Below are 18,270 nucleotides of genomic sequence, written 5' to 3'. Positions count from 1 at the left end.
TTCCTATAACCTGAGTAGGTGGCTTTCTGTTTGAAAAGAGATGGGTTAGGCACCTGAGTGGCTCAGTTGGTTGAGCAAATGCCTTCGGCTGAGGTCATGATCCCTGAGTCCAAGGATCGAGTCCCACATCAGGCTCCCTGCTCAGCGGGGAGTCTGCTTCTTCCAATGACCCTCTCCCCTCCGATGCTCTCTCTCTCTCTAATAAATAAAATCTTAAAAAAAAAGAAATGGGTAGGTGTTAGATGTTTCCATCTATCTTAGCTGTCAATCTATCATCTATAACCTGTGAAACCTCTGTAGAGTTTAACTTTTGTGTAGGTTAATGTATAGTTTTGGTGAGTAATTGGCTTTTTGCAGGTTGTTGGTCTCTACCTCTCCATATTTACACATGTGATGTATATTAAAATGAATACTGCAGGTTTGTTTTTTACTGGCTCAAGTAGAGATAGGGTACTCTGAAACTTCATCACCCAGGTCTCTCTCCTCTTCTTTATTACCTGATCTAGGATATGGATGTATCCTTCAAAGCTGTTATAGAACACAGCAAACACCCTTTTAGGTAAAATGTTTCAGCAAATGGGTAAACTGACTCAGGAGTTTTTTAGTCCATCCATCTTTTTTGATCACTAAAAAAAAGATTCCTTTTTAAAAAAATGGTGTCTATATACTTTTTTTGGTCTGTTTTTTCTTCCCTTAGCAACATATTAAAATATTGTAAATAATTATTTCTTAGTCAAGAAACATTTTGCACGGTTTTCCTGGGGAATTCTACCAAACATTCAAAGAAGAAATAATACCTATTCTCCTAAAGCTATTTCAAAAAATAGAAACAGAAGGAAAGCTACCAAACTCATTCTATGAGTCCAATATTACCTTGATCCCCAAACCAGGCAAAGACCCCCTCAAAAAGGAGAATTACAGACCGATTTCCCTAATGAATATGGACGCCAAAATCCTCAACAAGATACTTGCTAATAGAATCCAACAGTTCATTAAAAGGATTATCCACCACGATCAAGTGGGATTCATACCTGGGATGCAAGCGTGGTTCAATATTCGCAAATCAATCAGCGTGATACATCATATCAACAAGAAAAGACTCAAGAACCATATGATCCTCTCAATCGATGCCGAAAAAGCATTTGACAAAATACAGCATCCTTTCCTGATTAAAACCCTTCAGAGTGTAGGAATAGAAGGTACATTTCTCAATCTCATAAAAGCCATCTATGAAAAGCCTACTGCAAATATTATTCTCAATGGGGAAAAGCTGGAAGCCTTTCCCTTAAGATCAGGAACACGACAAGGATGCCCACTCTCGCCACTATTATTCAACATAGTACTAGAAGTCCTTGCAACAGCAATCAGACAACAAAAAGGGATCTAAGGTATTCAAATCGGCAAAGAAGAAGTCAAAATGTCTCTCTTTGCAGATGACATGATACTCTATATGGAAAACCCAAAAGAAGCCACTCCCAAACTATTAGAAGTTATAGAGCAATTCAGTAACGTGGCGGGATACAAAATCAATGCTCAGAAATCAGTTGCATTTCTATACACGAATAACGAGACCGAAGAAAGAGAAATTAGGGAATCCATCCCATTTACAATAGCACCAAAAACCATACGTTACCTTGGAATTAACTTAACCAGAGACGTAAAGGACCTATATTCTAGAAACTATAAATCACTCTTGAAAGACATTGAGGAAGACATAAAAAGATGGAAAGATATTCCATGCTCATGGATTGGAAGAATTAACATAGTTAAAATGTCCATGCTACCCAGAGCAATCTACACTTTCAATGCTATCCCGATCAAAATACCGAGGACATTTTTCAAAGAACTGGAACAAATAGTCCTTAAATTTGTATGGAAACAGAAAAGGCCCCGAATCTCCAAGGAACTGTTGAAAAGGAAAAACAAAGCTGGGGGCATCACAATGCCGGATTTCGAGCTGTACTACAAAGCTGTGATCACAAAGACAGCATGGTACTGGCACAAAAACAGACACATAGACCAATGGAACAGAATAGAGAGCCCAGAAATGGACCCTCGGCTCTTTGGGCAACTAATATTTGATAAAGCAGGAAAAAACATCCGGTGGGAAAAAGACAGTCTCTTCAATAAATGGTGCTGGGAAAATTGGACAGCTACATGCAAAAGAATGAAACTTGACCACTCTCTCACACCATACACAAAAATAAACTCCAAATGGATGAAAGACCTCGATGTGAGACAGGAATCCATCAAAATTCTAGAGGAGAACATAGGCAGCAACCTCTACGACATCGGCCAAAGCAACCTTTTTCATGACACATCCCCAAAGGCAAGAGAAACAAAAGATAAAATGAATTTATGGGACTTCATCAAGATTAAAAGTTTCTGCACAGCCAAGGAAACAGTCAGAAAAACTAAGAGGCAGCCCACGGAATGGGAGAATATATTTGCAAATGACACTACAGATAAAGGACTGGTATCCAAGATCTACAAAGAACTTCTCAAACTCAATACACGAGAAACAAATAAACAAATCAAAAAATGGGCAGAAGATATGAACAGACACTTTTCCAATGAAGACATACAAATGGCTAACAGACACATGAAAAAATGTTCAAAATCATTAGCCATCAAGGAAATTCAAATCAAAACCACACTGAGATACCACCTTACGCCAGTTAGAATGGCAAAAATAGACAAGGCAAGAAACAACAATTGTTGGAGAGGATGTGGAGAAAGGGGATCCCTCCTACATTGTTGGTGGGAATGCAAGTTGGTACAGCCACTCTGGAAAACAGTGTGGAGGTCCCTTAAAAAGTTAAAAATTGAGCTACCCTATGATCCAGCCATTGCACTACTGGGTGTTTACCCCAAAGATACAGACGTAGTGAAGAGAAGGGCCATATGCACCCCAATGTTCATAGCAGCAATGTCCACAATAGCTAAATCGTGGAAGGAGCCGAGATGCCCTGCAACAGATGACTGGATTAAGAAGTTGTGGTCCATATATACAATGGAATATTACTCAGCAATCAGAAAGAACGAGTTCTCAACATTTGCTACAACATGGACGGCACTGGAGGAGATAATGCTAAGTGAAATAAGTCAAGCAGAGAAAGACAACTATCATATGATTTCTCTCATCTATGGAACATAAGAACTAGAATGATCAGTAGGGGAAGAAAGGGATAAAGAAAGGGGGGGGTAAACAGAAGGGGGAACGAAACATGAGAGACTATGGACTATGAGAAACAAACTGAGGGCTACAGAGGGGAGGGGGGTGGGGGAATGGGATAGACCGGTGATGGGTAGTAAGGAGGGCACATATTGCATGGTGCACTGGGTGTTATACACAACTAATGAATCATCGAGCCTTACATCGAAAACCAGGGATGTACTGTATGGTGACTAACATAATATAATAAAAAATCATTATTAAAAAAAAAAAAAAAGAAACATTTTGCAGAACCAGGCTGCATAGAATTCTCCTAAGTAGAAGTACCTATCTTTTCAAAAACTATTTTCTTGTTAATTAAAATATGGTTGACAGAAAATACATTTCTTAATAAATTGGCTGTGTTAATCAAGTAGATAACTTTGTAGCTAGTTCATCATATGATAAAAACTGTTTAACTGTTCTGAATTATATATTCTAAAATAAATAGTCATTAGATCAGTGGTTCTCAGCCTTTAGCGTGCCTAAGAATTTTCTGGAACACTTCTAGCAATGTATAATACTGGGCTTTATCTTCAGAGACTGTGGTTCGATAGAACTGAAAAAGGGCCAAGAATCTGCATTTTAACCACCCTTTTACCCCTTATCTTGGCAGATTTGAGCAAGGTCCCCAGATGATTTGGGCTAAGTGACTCCTGGATATTTGAGAAACCCAGGTCTAGTCATCATGAGGCTGTCTTTTTACTTTGCCTCAATTTGCTATTATACAAAGTCCTGAAGAGTCTCTCAGAGGTAGACTCAGTATTGGGCGGGTATTCTTCTGAGATGTCCTCTGCTGGGTGTTTCCTGGGTATGTGTCTGCCTTTCTCAGGGCTTCACAACTTGCGGTTAGAACAGTTCATTAACTAAGAGTGGTTAAATTTAGTGAATTGAGTCTTATCACTTAATCCAGGTACTGAGATGGGCAGTTCTTCTCTTTATCTAATCCTAATTTCAACTAAAATGGAATTTTCTTTCCTTCTCCTTCTCCTCCTCCCCCTTGTTCTTTTTACTTGATGATTTAGTCCAGTGAGGAGTTTTTGAACTGGAACTCATATGTACATGTACCTGCAGGGAACTCGAGTACCTAAGTTGTGTTTGGGGAAATTTAGTGATTCTCATAATAAAGTGCTTGCTTCTATCTTTAAGAAATAAAAAGCTTTTAATTGTTTTAGCCTTTCCAGATACCTTTAAAAGACTTTTAAAAATGAACAAAAATTGGCGTGCCTGGGTGGCTCAGTCGTTAAGTGTCTGCCTTCGGCCCAGGGCGTGATCCCAGGGTCCTGGGATCGAGCCCCACGTTGGGCTCCCTGCTCCACTGGGAGCCTGCTTTTTCCTCTCCCACTCCCCCTGCTTGTGTTCCCTCTCTCACTGGCTGTCTCTCTGTCAAATAAATAAATAAAATCTTAAAAAAAATAAAAATAAAAATGAACAAAAATCCTCTAATCAATCCAGATGATTTTTAGTACTAATTAAATATATGTAATCAGTTAGATGGTAATATGATACTTTTGAACTGTAGAGCTTGTATTTTATAACTCATCACTGTTATATATAGTGGGTGCTCAGAACATATCTATATCCCCAACTCAGACCTCTCCAGTATTTCATATCCAATTGTTTACTCAATGTTTGTACTAGAATGTCTAATAGGCATTACAACATTGATTTATCTAAAAACCAAACTCCTGAGATTTTCCCCTAGATTTTTTTCTGCTTAAAATTTTCCCCATCTCAGTTGATCTTTCATCCTTCCAGTGCTCAGGACAATAATTTTAGAATCATCTTTCCCACTTGTCTCTCTCACATCTGTATCCAATTGGTCAAAAAGCAATTGCAGCAGAGCCTTCAAAATAAATAAAAAATCCAGTCACTTCATATGACCTCTGCTGCCGGCACTCTGGTTTGAGCCCACTATCCTCTCTTATATGAATTATTGTAATAGCTTCTTAACGGGTCTCCGTGCTTCTGTCCCACATCAGTTAATTCTTAGCATATCAACCAGTTATCCTTTTAATGCACCCACCACGTCTCCTTAGAATCTTCTTGTTTACTAACAGGGCCACACTGGCCTCCTTGCTGTTATTTGAGCACTCCAGACTTACTCTTTGCTGAGAATCTTTGCATTTACTCTTCTCTCTGCCTGGAATGTGATTTTCCCAGGTGTCCTCAAGGCTCTATTCCTCACCTCCTTCAGGTCTTTACTCAAATGTCACCTTCTTAGTGAAGCCTTCTCAGATCACCATAACGAAATTTGCAAACAGTGGCCTTCATCTATATACGCTTACTCCTGATCCCCCGTTCCCTGTTTTATTTTTCTTTATAGATCTTATCGTCATCTCATGCTTTGTATTTTTACTTATGGATGCTTTATTAGAATTTGAGCTTTATCAAAAAAGAGTGTTTTGTATATTTGTACACTGCCGTATACAATTGTCTGGAAGATAAACTTAGGACACTCAGAAGAGTGCCTGGAATAGAGTTGGCATTCAATAAGTAACTGCTGAATAAATGAACAGAGAACTGTATGGTTATCTTGTTCCAAAAGAAGCTCAGTGATTACAAAATTCTGTAAGTTACACCAGTTTTTCAGGACCAGCATTGCCAATTTTAATACCAGAAATATAATTTGATGTGACCTCAGTATTTGTTTATTCACTGAATGATTTAAAAAACATACGTTGTTAATTAATCCATCGATAGCTATTTGTACTGTGCCTGTTGAATGCTAAGTTCTTGCTTGGTACTGAGGATGCAAAGATGAATCAGACACAATTCCTGCCCTTGAAGAACTCGCCAGTCTACTGGGAAGCAGATAAACAAGCACAAAATTATAGTGCAGTAAGATAAGGGCTATGACTATATAAGATATAATCAGGGCAGAGAGGAAGGGCACCAAATACCTTTGGGGTGGGGAAGAGTTAGGGAGTGCTAGTTGAGGAGTGGTTACCTGAGCTGATTCTTGATGAAGCAGTAAGATGAATGATTACATGAATGAAGGTGATTGCATGAATGCATTGATGAGAAATGATGTTGATAGGACTCAGAGTGAACCCGGGGATCCAGAGGACTGGAGAGAAGGAGTGTGTGTGTGGGGCAAATGGAGGTTGTAGTTGTAGGGATTGGGGCGGGGAGACGGACAAATAGAATTTGAGGATATTCCTGGCTGGTACCTAATCTTTTCCTATAGAGAATGAATTCATCTTCGGGGAGTGAGGAGGTAACCTTCTGAAAGCATTAAAGTACAATGAAGTTAGCTGCTAATCATGAAACAAAATGCAATGAACTGTTGGTTGATTACTTTGTGTATATTGCCTTAAAACCTTATCTAATGTGACTTTCACAAAGTTAATATTTTTTTATCCAAGTCTTTGTTTGAAGTAACGCTTTATGAAATATGGATGTCAGGCATATATTGTATAAATCTCTTAACTGCTTTTGTGTGGTCCATGAGTATGAGGGTTATCTTTTATTTTGGAATGTGTGTAAAATAAGACAGGACTTTGTTTTCCAGGTTCTTGCTACAATGTTATTCGGGTTCCTCCAGAGAAGGTGGATCTTGGGGAGACAATCCACGGAGCCCAGGTGATATGTTCTATTGTCTCTGCAGAGAGGATGAAACCTTCTTACTATCATAGCTTTGGTAAGCCCAGAAGATAAGGTAAATTGCAGTGGCATCTGCCTTATGTCGCTGTAGCAGAGGAACTAGTTTGGGCAAATATTGTGTTGATACAGCTTATCCAAGTATGCTGATAATGAGACCAAGGTTGCATTTTAATGCCAGTTAAGTTTATTCTGTTTAGTCACATACTTCTTACCCTGGCCAAATGACTGCCTAAAAAGACATATTTATTTTAGTACTGGCAATTACTTAAAAATTGACAACATCAAAAGTGAACCGTAATGTAAATTATGGACTTTGAGTGCTTCTGATGTGTCCGTGTAGGCTCATCAGGTGTAACAAATGTACCGACCACTCTGGTGGGGGTGTTGATAATAGGGAGGTTATGCATGTGTGGGGACAGAGGGTATATGACAAGTCTCTGTACCTTCCCTTTAATTTTGTTACAAAACTGAAACTCCTCTAAAAAAGTGAAGTCTTAATAAAAAAAAATAATTTGACCATAAAAAAAAATTGACAGAATTCAAATTAGGCAACTTTAAGCCACAGTTGTAATAATTGTACATGAAAAGGTCTTGACTATATTTCTTGGGGGAAATTCATATTCTGTTTGATTGCTTCAGCTTTTTCTCAGAATATTTATTTTCTGTGTTCTAAACTTTTATAGCCAATCTGCTCCTGAATCCTTACCTTCAGTATAAATAGCAAATGGATTACAGAATAAACATCTCGATCTCGAATGACGCTTTAATATTATGCTTCTTTCCTTTGTTCCTAAAACAAACAACTTGAAAAGAAAAATAAGAAAGATAAAAAGCAAGCTGAGGGCATTCAACCCAAGCTGTTCTAAGCAGTTCCTTTTTTTATGTAGGAACAGGAAATATGTCAAGCAAAGCTGGGAAATGGTGAAGGATTATTTCTGGATGGGTTTTGCTTAGGTCAGCCGTACTATGTCTAGGCATTCAGATAAGTCCCTGTAACTGTCACACTTCAGACAACTCTAATTTGCCAAATAACATTTTATTATTTGCTGGAACCTTTTAGGAATGACAAGGAACTATATAATCTTCATTGAACAGCCCCTAAAGATGAATTTGTGGAAAATTGTCACTTCTAGAATTCGGGGAAAGGCCTTTTCAGATGGCATAAGCTGGGAACCCCAGTATAATACACGGTTTCATGTGGTGGATAAGCACACTGGACAGGTGGAGTATTTTGTGTATATTCATCATGAAAATGATTGGACATAAAGATACATTTTCCTATGGTTGATTTTTACCTTCCCTGGGCATTGCTTACATAAGACTCTCTTAATCAAGAATATTACCTTCTTCCGTAGGTGGGCCTAGCTCACTTATTACTTAATACGGTAGGTTTTGCATATTAGAAAATTGTAAGAAATCGTTTTATGCTTTTAATTATCTGACTTAACCATAACAGCACCTGGGAAAACTTCTTGGCATCTTAGAATGGATTTTTCCGTATCATAGTAGTTGCTAAAGAGAACGTTGTTCGTGCAGTGAACAAAAGTGAAACTTTTGCACTGTTATTTTAATTGCTTGCTTCTGTGACTTCTTGATATGTAAATATGATAATCCTACCAAAGTCCAAGGCACGCTGGTTAAATATCTTTCTATACTCTTGATTAGTAGTACTATTATATTTGTCTTCTTTTAGCTTCTTTAAAAAAATAATATCCTAAATTTACTGTACCCTAATTTCATTACAAAAAAAATCCCATTTTTGGTAATGAATGCATTTTTCAGCGAGTTAGTCATAAGCTACTTAGTAGTAGTATTTTCTATTTAATCATGTAAGATAGAATCCAGGATTTATTTATCCCTCAAAACATTGGGCCATATATCATCAGGACTTTTAAGTTCGTTGTAACCATTGATTGGTTTGTATCAGATAGCCCCAGTTCATTATTTCATATGAAATGTGACGGCTTAAACAAGGATGCTTAAATCAAAGTGTTTGTTTCTACATTCCAAATTCTTTTTACACTTACTAGGCCTGCCATTTAAAGGGGAGGGAATCTTTTTAATCTAAACTTTGTGGATCTGTCCCCTAAAGAAAAAAAAATGAAAAAACAAAATATCTCTTTTTCATTGTTTGTATTTTCCCCTGCAGCTTCTTCCAGGAATGTACTACAGTAAACCTTTTGTTACTTTTCATCAAATCAATGCCTTTGAGGACCAGGGCTGTGTTGTAATTGATATGTGCTGTCAGGATGATGGAAGAAACCTGGAAGTTTACCAACTACAGAATCTCAGGAAAGCTGGGGAAGGGCTTGATCAGGTAAACATCTCTGATTTGTCAGGTTCTGGTTGGCTTTGGAATTAGCTGTTTCTGTTGCTTCTTTGGCAAATAAGGAAGGAGAATGGTTTTGAAGCATTGAAGGCACAGCTTTGTCATTTACTTATTTAATATTTAAAAATAATTTGAAGTACTTACTTAATACCTAATAAATTAAAAGCATATTAAAGAAAGCCAAGAGATGTGTTTTGGAGCACCTTTGATTAGTTCCTTATTATGCATTCATAAGTTTCCTGGAAAGGATAGCACAATGGACTATAATATCTTAATTCTCCGATAAAAGAAATTTTTTCAGTTCATCTAGCTGAAGGGATTGACATTCTCCTGATACTGAATCCAAGGCAAAATTTTTCCTTTGGATTATGTAATGTAAATTGTTTCGAGCTGTAGTTTTATTTATATTTATTTAAAAATTTTTTTTAAAAAGTAGGCTCCATGCCCAGTGTAGAGCTAACTCGGGGCTTGAACCCACAACCCTGAGATCAAGACCTGAGCTGAAATCAAGAGTTGCATGCTTAACTGACTGAGCCACCCAGGTGCCCTGTAGTTTTATTTTTAAAACTTTTTATTTTATTTATTTTTTATTATTTTTTTAAGATTTTATTTATTTGACAGAGAGAGAGACAGCCAGTGAGAGAGGGAACACAAGCAGGGGGAGTGGGAGAGGAAGAGGCAGGCTCCCAAGGGAGCAGGGAGCCCAATGCAGGGCTCAATGCCAGGACCCTTGGATCATGACCTGAGCTGAAGGCAGATGCTTAATGACTGAGCCAACCAGGCTCCCCTATTTTTAAATCTTTTTAAAACATTAATTTTGAAGTTGCTTATACTTATAACGCTGACCTATATTATTATAGCTGTATGATATGTCTTGATATCTGCAGTATAAGTCTGTTAGCGCTCTTCTTTTTTAAGATTGCCTGGGTTTGGGGCGCCTGGGTGGCTCAGTCCATTAAGCATCTGACTCTTGGTTTCGGCTGGGGTTGTGATCTCAAGGGTTGTTGGATCTAGCCCTGTGTTGTGCTCCATGCTGAACGTGGAGACCGCTTGAAGATTCTCGCTCTCTGTCCCTACTCCTACTTGCATGCACTCTCTCTCTCTAAAATGAATAAATAAATCTTCAAAAAAAAATTGCCCAGGTTTTTCTTGGCCTTTTTGCATTTCCATAAATTTTGGAATCAACTTATCAGTTTTTGCAAATTAAAAAAAAACTTGATTGAGATCATGTTGCAACTATAGATCAATTTGGGGATAATTGCTATCTTTACTACAGTAAGAAGTATTAAGTCTTCAATCCATGAACATGGAATATCTCTCCATTTTTTGCGGTCTTTTAAAATTTCTCTTAGTAAGGTCTATAGTTTTCAGTGTCAGGATATTACATATCTTTTGTTAAATTTATCCCTAGGCGTTAAATGTGTTTTGAAACTATTGTAAATGGTATCTTTTAAACTTTCATTTTCTGTTTTTGCTGGTATACAGAAATGCAATTGATTTTGTATATTGATGTCATATTTAGAGATCTTGCTAAATTCACTTATTAGGGTTTAAATAGTTGAACTGTAGGTTATTTTCAATTTTCTATGTATATAATGTATATAATCATGTTATCTGACAGTATCCAGTACTTAAATAACTTTTATTTCTTTTTCTTGCCTTGTTATACTAGCTAGGACCTTAGATTGAAAAGAAGTGATGATAGCAGTAATCATTTTCCCCATCTCATTTGGAAAATGTTCAATAGTCCACCATTAAGTATGAAATTGCTATAGGTATTTTTGTAGATACCTTTATCAGATTATCTTAGTGGTGCTTTTGATGAATAAGTGGTGCTTTTGATGAATAAGCATGTTCCAATATATCAGTTTTATTCTTTATGAGTAATACATTGTACATCCTGTTTCAGACCTCTTTCTATCATCAGGTCATGAAAATATTTTCCCATATTGCCTCTAGAAGAATTTTTAATTCTAAAAATTAAGTACCCAAATATATGGTGTTCTGTTTCTGGACTCTATATTCTGTTCCATTGGTCTGCTTATATATTCTTGTGCCAGTATCGCATTGTTCTGATTACTATCACTGTATAAAAAATCTTGGTGTTTAGTAGATCAGGTCCTCCTAATTTTTTTCTTCTATAATAAGTGTTATGGCCATTCCTGGCCCTCTACATTTTGGAATAAATTTTAGAATTGGCTTGTCAGTTTCTACACACACACACACACACAAATAAAAACAAAAAAATCTGTTAGATTTTAATTGCATTTGCACTGAATCTACGTATTAATTTGAGAGAAGATTAATATCTTCACACTATGTTGATTCTTCTAGTACATGAACACAATATATCTTTCCATTTATCACTTCTTTAAAGTGTTTTATAGCTGTCTGGGTACACATTTTATACATCTTTTAGATTATAAAAAAGATTATTGTTAGATTAATCCTAGGTATTTTATATATATGTAAGAATATGTATATATGTTCTTATATGTGTGTGTGTATATATATGTGTGAATATACAGTATATATATGCATGTGTGTATATAGGTATTTTATATATGTGTGTGTGTGCATATATATATATATATATATTTTTTTTTTTTGTAAAAGAGAGAGCATGGGTTGGGGGGTGGAACAATGGAGAGGGAGAGAGAATCTTAAGCAGCCTCCGTGCTCAGTGCAGAGCCAGAGACGGGGCTTGATCTTACAACCCTGAGATCATGACCTGAGCCGAGATTAAGAATTAGACACTTAACTGACTGAGCCACTCAGGTGCCCGGGATTTGATATTATTTTATTTTATCATATTTTTTTAAAGATTTATTTATTTGAGAGAGAGAGAGAGAGAGCATGAGTGGGGGCAGAGACAGAGGGAGAGGGAGAAGCAGACTCCCTGCTGAGCAGGGAGCCCAACGTGGGGCTTGATCCCAGGATCCCAAGATCATGACCTGAGCCAAGGCAGATGCTTAACCGACTGAGCTACCCAGGAGCCCCTTGATATTATTTTATATTAATTTAAATGTTATTTACTTTCTCTTTCATTTGTTAATACTGCTATATGGCAATATGATTGATTTTTATTTATTGATCTTGTATTCAGTAATGAATACAGTGTTTCAGTAATTCTAATAATTTATAGATTCTTTTAGATTTCGTGCATCTACAGTCATATCTTATGCAAGTAATGATTTTTTTTTCCCCCTTTCCAAACTAGTTATTGGTTTTCTTTTTCTTGTCTTACGTCACTGGATCTCCAGTACTGTGTTGAATGTAAGTGGTGATAGTTGGCATCCTTATCTGGTGCCTAATCTGAGAGGAAAAGTTTTCAACATTTTACTATTAAGTATGCTGTTTGCTATATATTTAAACAAACAAACAAAAAAAACCAAACTAGTAGACTTTGTTTTTTAGAGAAGTTTTAGGTTTAAAGAAAAATCAAGCAGAACATACAGAGAACTCCCATGTATATTCCCTTCCCCCTTATCTCCCCAGGTTCCCCTATTATTAACATCTTGCCTTGGTGTGGTATATTTGTTACAGTTGATGAACCAATATTCATATACTATTACTAACTAAAGTCCATAATTTACATTAGGTTTCACTCTTTGCGTTGTACAATTCTGTGGGTTTTGACAAATGTGTAAGGTCATGTATCCATAATTATATATAGTACCATACAGAATAGTTTCCCTGTCCTAAAAATACCATGTTCCACCTATTCTTCCCTTCCCTCCCACCTATTTTCAACACCTGACAACGGGTAACCTAGTAATCTTTTTACTGTCTCTATAGTTTTTTCTTTTCTAAGAGGTCATATAATTGGACTCCTAGAGTATGTAGCTTTTTCAGACTGGCCTTTTTTTTTTTTTTTAAGATTACTTATTTATTTGAGAGAGAGAGAATGAGTGGGGAGAGGGATAGAGGGAGAGAGAGAGAAGCAGACTCCCTGCTGAGCAGGGAGCCTGAGGCGGCGCTCAATCCCAGGACCCTGAGATCATTACCTGAGCCAAAGACAGATGCTTAACTGACTGAGCCACCCAGGCACCCCTCAGACTGGCTTTTTTCACTAAGTAATATGCATTTAAAGTTTCTTCATGTCTTTTGGTGGCTTGATAGCGCATTTTTTCATCACTGAATAATATTCTATTGTATGTATGTACCACAGTTTGTTTATCCATTCATTTACTGGAGGATATCTTGGTTGCTTTCGGTTTTTGGCAAATATAAACAAAACTGCTGTAAACATTTGTGGACAGGTTTTGTGTGGCCATGAGTTATTGATAGATTTTTTTTTTAAGATTTTATTTATTTATCGGAGAGTGAGAGAGAGAGTGCACAAGCAGGGGGAGCAGCAGGCAGAGGGGAAAGTAGGCTCCCCGCTGAGCAAGGAGTCCCATGCAGGACTCAATTCCAGGACCCCGGGATCATGACCCAAGTTGAAGGCAGACGCTTAACTGACTGAGCCACGCAGGCGTCCCAGTAGTTTTTTTTAAAGATGCTTTTGCTTGCTTAGGAAAGTTCCCATCTATCATGGATGGATGTTGGATTTTATTGTTTTTTTCTGTACTATTGAGATAATCACATGACTTATCCTTTATGTTATCAATGTGAAATATATTGATTGATTTAAGAAATGTTTATAACAAGGGCGCCTGGGTGGCTCAGTCTTTAAGCATCTGCCTTTGGCTCGGGTCATGATCCCAGGGTCCTGGGATTGAGCCCCACGTCAGGCTCCCTGCTCCTCTGGGAGCCTGCTTCTCCCTGTCCCACTCCCCCTGCTTGTGTTCCCTCTCTCGCTCTCTCTCTCTTTGTCAAATAAATAAATAAAATCTTAAAAAAAGAGAGAGAAATGTTTATAACAGCTATTTATTGTTTTTTGAATATGAAGCTTAACCTTCCAAACCTGAACCAAATCCCAACTAGTTGCAATGTATTTTTCTTTTAATATTGTTAGACTTTATTAATATTTTGTTTAGGTTATTTTTGCATGTATTTTCTGAAAAAAATTAGCCTATAATTTTTCTTTCTTATAATGTCCTTGTTAAATTTTGGTATTAAGGTTTTGCTGATCTCATACAGTGAGTTGGAAATTGTTCTCTCTTCTCTGCATGGGATTGTATAAGATTGGCATTATTTCTTAAATGTTTGGAATAATTCAAGAAGTAAGCCATCTGGGCCTGCAAATTTCCTTATAGTTAGATCTTAAATTATGAATCCTTTTTTTGTTAAGATTTTACTTATTTATTTGGCAGAGAGAGCAAGAGCGCACAAGCAGGGGGAGCAGCAGAGGGAGAAGGAGAAGCAGCCTGCTGTGGGGCTCGATCCCAGGACCCTGGGACCATGAACTGAGCCAAAGGCAGATGCTTAATGACTGACCCACCCAGGCGCCCCTTAAATTATGAATTCTATTTCTTTAATAATATAGGATTATTCTGATTTTCTATTTTTTATTGTATCAAATTTGGTAAATTGAGGTTTTCTAAAAATTTATCCATGTCATCTAAAATTTCAAGTTTATTTACCTGATGTTACTCAAAATATCATTCTATGTTTTTAAAAATTGTGCCTAGGGTTAATTGATACCACCTGTTTATATTCCTGATATATATGGTTATTTTTTCCTGTCTTTTTTGTTCATTTGCTTAGACTTGCCAGGGTCTTATCAAGTTTAATGAAGCTTTTCAAAAAGGACTATCGTTTTGGCTTTGTTGGTCCTCTTTAATGTGCATTTGTTTTCCATTTCATCAATTTTTCTTATTATTTCCTTTTCTACTTTTTTTTTTCCTTTTTCAAGTTTTTATTTAATTTCCAGTTAGTTAAAGTGTAATATCAGTTTCAGGAGTAGAATTTAGTGATCAACACCCAGTCATCACAAGTGCACTCCTTAATCCCCATCACCCATTTAACCCATCCCTCACCCACCTCCCCTCCAGCAATCCTCAGTGTGTTCTCTATAGTTAAGATCCTGGGGCGCCTGGGTGGCTCAGTTGTTAAGTGTCTGCCTTTGGCTCAGGGCGTGATCCTGGTGTACCAGGATCGAGCCCCACATCAGGCTCCTCCACTGGGAGCCTGCTTCTTCCTCTCCCGCTCCCCCTGCTTGTGTTCCCTCTCTCACTGGCTGTCTCTCTCTCTGTCAAATAAATAAAATAAAATCTTAAAAAAAAAAAAGAGCCTGTTTTATGGTTTGCCTCTCTCTTTTTTTCTTTACCCATATGTTCATCTGTTTTGTGTCTTAAATTCCACATATGAGCGAAATCGTATGGTATTTGTCTTTCTCTGACTTTTTCTACTTTCTTTGTGCTTAATGTAAGCCCTCTTTCTAAGGATATGGATCCTTAGTTTGTTATTTTTCATCCTTTCCCCCACAACATATGTCTTTGAGATGATAAATTTCTGGTTAGCTGCATCCCACAAATTTTGATATGTTTTATTTTTATTACTTTTCCATTAAAGGATTTTCTCTCATTGAGATGTCTTCTTTCAAATGTGTTTTAAAAATTTCAAATATGTGTGTGGTGGTGATCACGTGAATTTACACATAATAAAATTGCATGGAACTGAATACAAACATGCACATATATACACACACGAGTGGATGTTGAACTGGTGAAATCTGAATAACGTTGGTGGATTATATCAATGTAAATTTCCAGTTGTGATATTTTACTGTAGTTATGCAAGACATTTTCATTGGTGAATCTGGATGAAGGATACATGTGATCTCTCTGCATTATTTCTTTTTTTATGTGATAAAATATACATAACATAAAATTTACCATTTTAACCATTTTTAGGTGTTCAGTGGCATTAAGAACATGAAGAACATGAACAGTGTTGTATAGCCATACCGACTGTCCATTTCCAGACTTTTTCATCATCCCTAACAGGAACTCTACCCATTAAATAACAAATCCCTATTCTCCCCTCTTTCCAGCCTTTGGGAACTTCTGTTCTACTTTCTGTTTCTATGCATTTGCCTATTCTGGGTACCTAATATAAGTGGAATCAGACAAGATTTATTTTTTGTGTGTTTGGCTTATTTTATTTAGCGTAATCCTTTCAAGGGTCATCCATGTTTAATATGTATCAGAATCTCATTCCTGTTATAGGTTAAGTATTTCCTTGTATGTCTGTATTACATTTTGTTTATCTATTCATCTGTTGGTGGACATTTGGGTTGTATTTAAACTTTTGGCTATTGTGAATAATGCTGTTATGAACATTGGCATACAAATATCTATTTGAGTCCCTGTTTTAAATTCTTTTTGTATACCTGAAAGTGGAATTGCTGGATCCTATAATTCTGTATCTGTTTGAGGAACTGCCAGACTATTGTCCACAGCAGCCGCACCATGCACAGGGGTCCAATTTCTCCACAATCTCACCATCACTTGTTATTTTCTGTTTTTGATTTTGTTTTTGTTTTCATTTTTTTTTTTTTTTGACAATAGACACCCTAGTGGGTGTGAGGTAGTATCTCGTTGTGGTTTTGATTTGTATTTCCTTAAGGACTAACAATGTTGTGCATCTTTTCATGTACTTATTGGCCATTTGTATATTTTTGGCAAAATGTTTCGTTTCTTACCCATTTTTTTTTAAAGATTTTATTTATTTATTTGACAGAGATAGGGACAGCCAGCGAGAGAGGGAACACAAGCAGGGGGCGTGGGAGAGGAAGAAACAGGCTCATAGCGGAGGAGCCTGACGTGGGGCTCGATCCCATAACGCTGGGATCACGCCCTGAGCCGAAGGCAGCCGCTTAACCATTGTGCCACCCAGGCGCCCCTTACCCATTTTTTAATCAATCGCTTATTTTTCTGTATTATTTCATGCCAATCTGCAGTGATCTGAAGACTAAAAATTTTAATTAAACAATTCTTTCATTTTCTCAGCCTTTCAGCTGCCTTTTCCTAGAAGCAGCAGGTATCCTGAGGGAACAAGTTGCCCCCAGTGTCTTGTTTACCGGTGGGTTTCCTTCTCCCTCCAAATCTCTGCCCTATTGATCTCCACTGCCTTTTTAGCTCACCAGTGCCTTTGTACAGCTGTTTTAAACGTCTTGTCCAGCCTCTTCAGCTGTTCTCAGTGGGACAGTTGATCTACATTACCTAATTCACCATTATTGGAAGTCTCTTTTTGTTCAGCTATGGTTCTGCAAAAGGAAAAAAATGTTTAAATAAATTTAAAAGTAATTATAAAAATCTAATTCTTTGTGAAGCTTAAAAATAGCGTTAAATCTTTACTCGGTTAAAATATTTCTGTGTGAGATGGAGATGATTTTGACCAAGTGTATGAGGGGAAATGGCACAGTTTGCCCTCCATTTTACAGTATTTCAAGAGAAGAAAATGTTCTTAAAACGTTCTCATCGTCAGAAAAAAAATTTTGTTAGAGTCTCCTGCTTAAACATGATCTCTGCAGGGAGGTTGTGTTGGGCATCCCCTAAGCCACCCTTGATTTGATGATTCACTAGGAGGGTCCACATATCTCAGAAAAATTAGCAAATGTAAAGGTGCATAGGTGAAGTCTAGAGAAAACCACCAGATACACTCTTCCAAGTCCTCTCAGTGGAGTCACACAGGACACACCTGATTTCTCTAGCAACTTGTTGTGACAACGTGTGTGAAATGTTGCATGCCAGGGAAGCTGGTTATCCAGGGTTTTGTTGGGGATCAGCACATTGGCACAAAGCCCCCATACACACCCTCAGTCAGCAAAGCTCCATATGCCCACAGGGAAGCAGGTGTTCATTATAAATCTCACTGTTAGCATAAACTGTCTGGACAAACGAGTACAGTGTAGCTCAAGACCTCAGGCATGTAAAACCACTCTTGTCAGAATATTCCAAGAGTTCAGTTCCCAGGTGCCAGCAAAGGACCGGTAACAAAAACAGACCTTTTTTGAGAATGTGCCAGGTTTGAGCAACCCAGGCCTACTAAGTTAATGCTTTTCCATGCAGAGGCCTATTCTGACTAAACATGAAGAAGGAAGCATGCTGTTACTCTCTAGGTTCTCACCCTGCAGTATGTTTCTTAATGACACTTATCACTAGCAGACCTTGGGCTATGTAATCATTTGTTTATTTGACACTAATTCAATAACATGTATTTTAATTCTTAT

At 37.3% G+C, this 18,270-nt stretch overlaps 1 protein-coding gene across 3 annotated transcripts in view; it reads left to right on the top strand.

Moving 5' to 3' along the window:
- Positions 1-18,270, top strand: part of SDHD (succinate dehydrogenase complex subunit D) — a 112,764-nt gene that overhangs the window by 90,057 nt on the left and 4,437 nt on the right. For all 3 annotated transcript variants that reach the window (XM_008690064.2, XM_008690067.2, XM_008690066.2), the window contains 3 exons: positions 6,729-6,857; positions 7,881-8,041; positions 8,970-9,137. In XM_008690064.2, coding sequence (XP_008688286.1) covers positions 6,729-6,857; positions 7,881-8,041; positions 8,970-9,137 — 458 coding nt within the window. The remainder of the gene's footprint in view (positions 1-6,728; positions 6,858-7,880; positions 8,042-8,969; positions 9,138-18,270) is intronic.

Source organism: Ursus maritimus, unplaced genomic scaffold (assembly GCF_017311325.1).
Source record: "Ursus maritimus isolate PB19 unplaced genomic scaffold, ASM1731132v1 scaffold_16, whole genome shotgun sequence".
Taxonomy (NCBI): Eukaryota; Metazoa; Chordata; class Mammalia; order Carnivora; family Ursidae; genus Ursus; species Ursus maritimus.
This window is presented reverse-complemented; position numbering and strand designations above follow the sequence as displayed.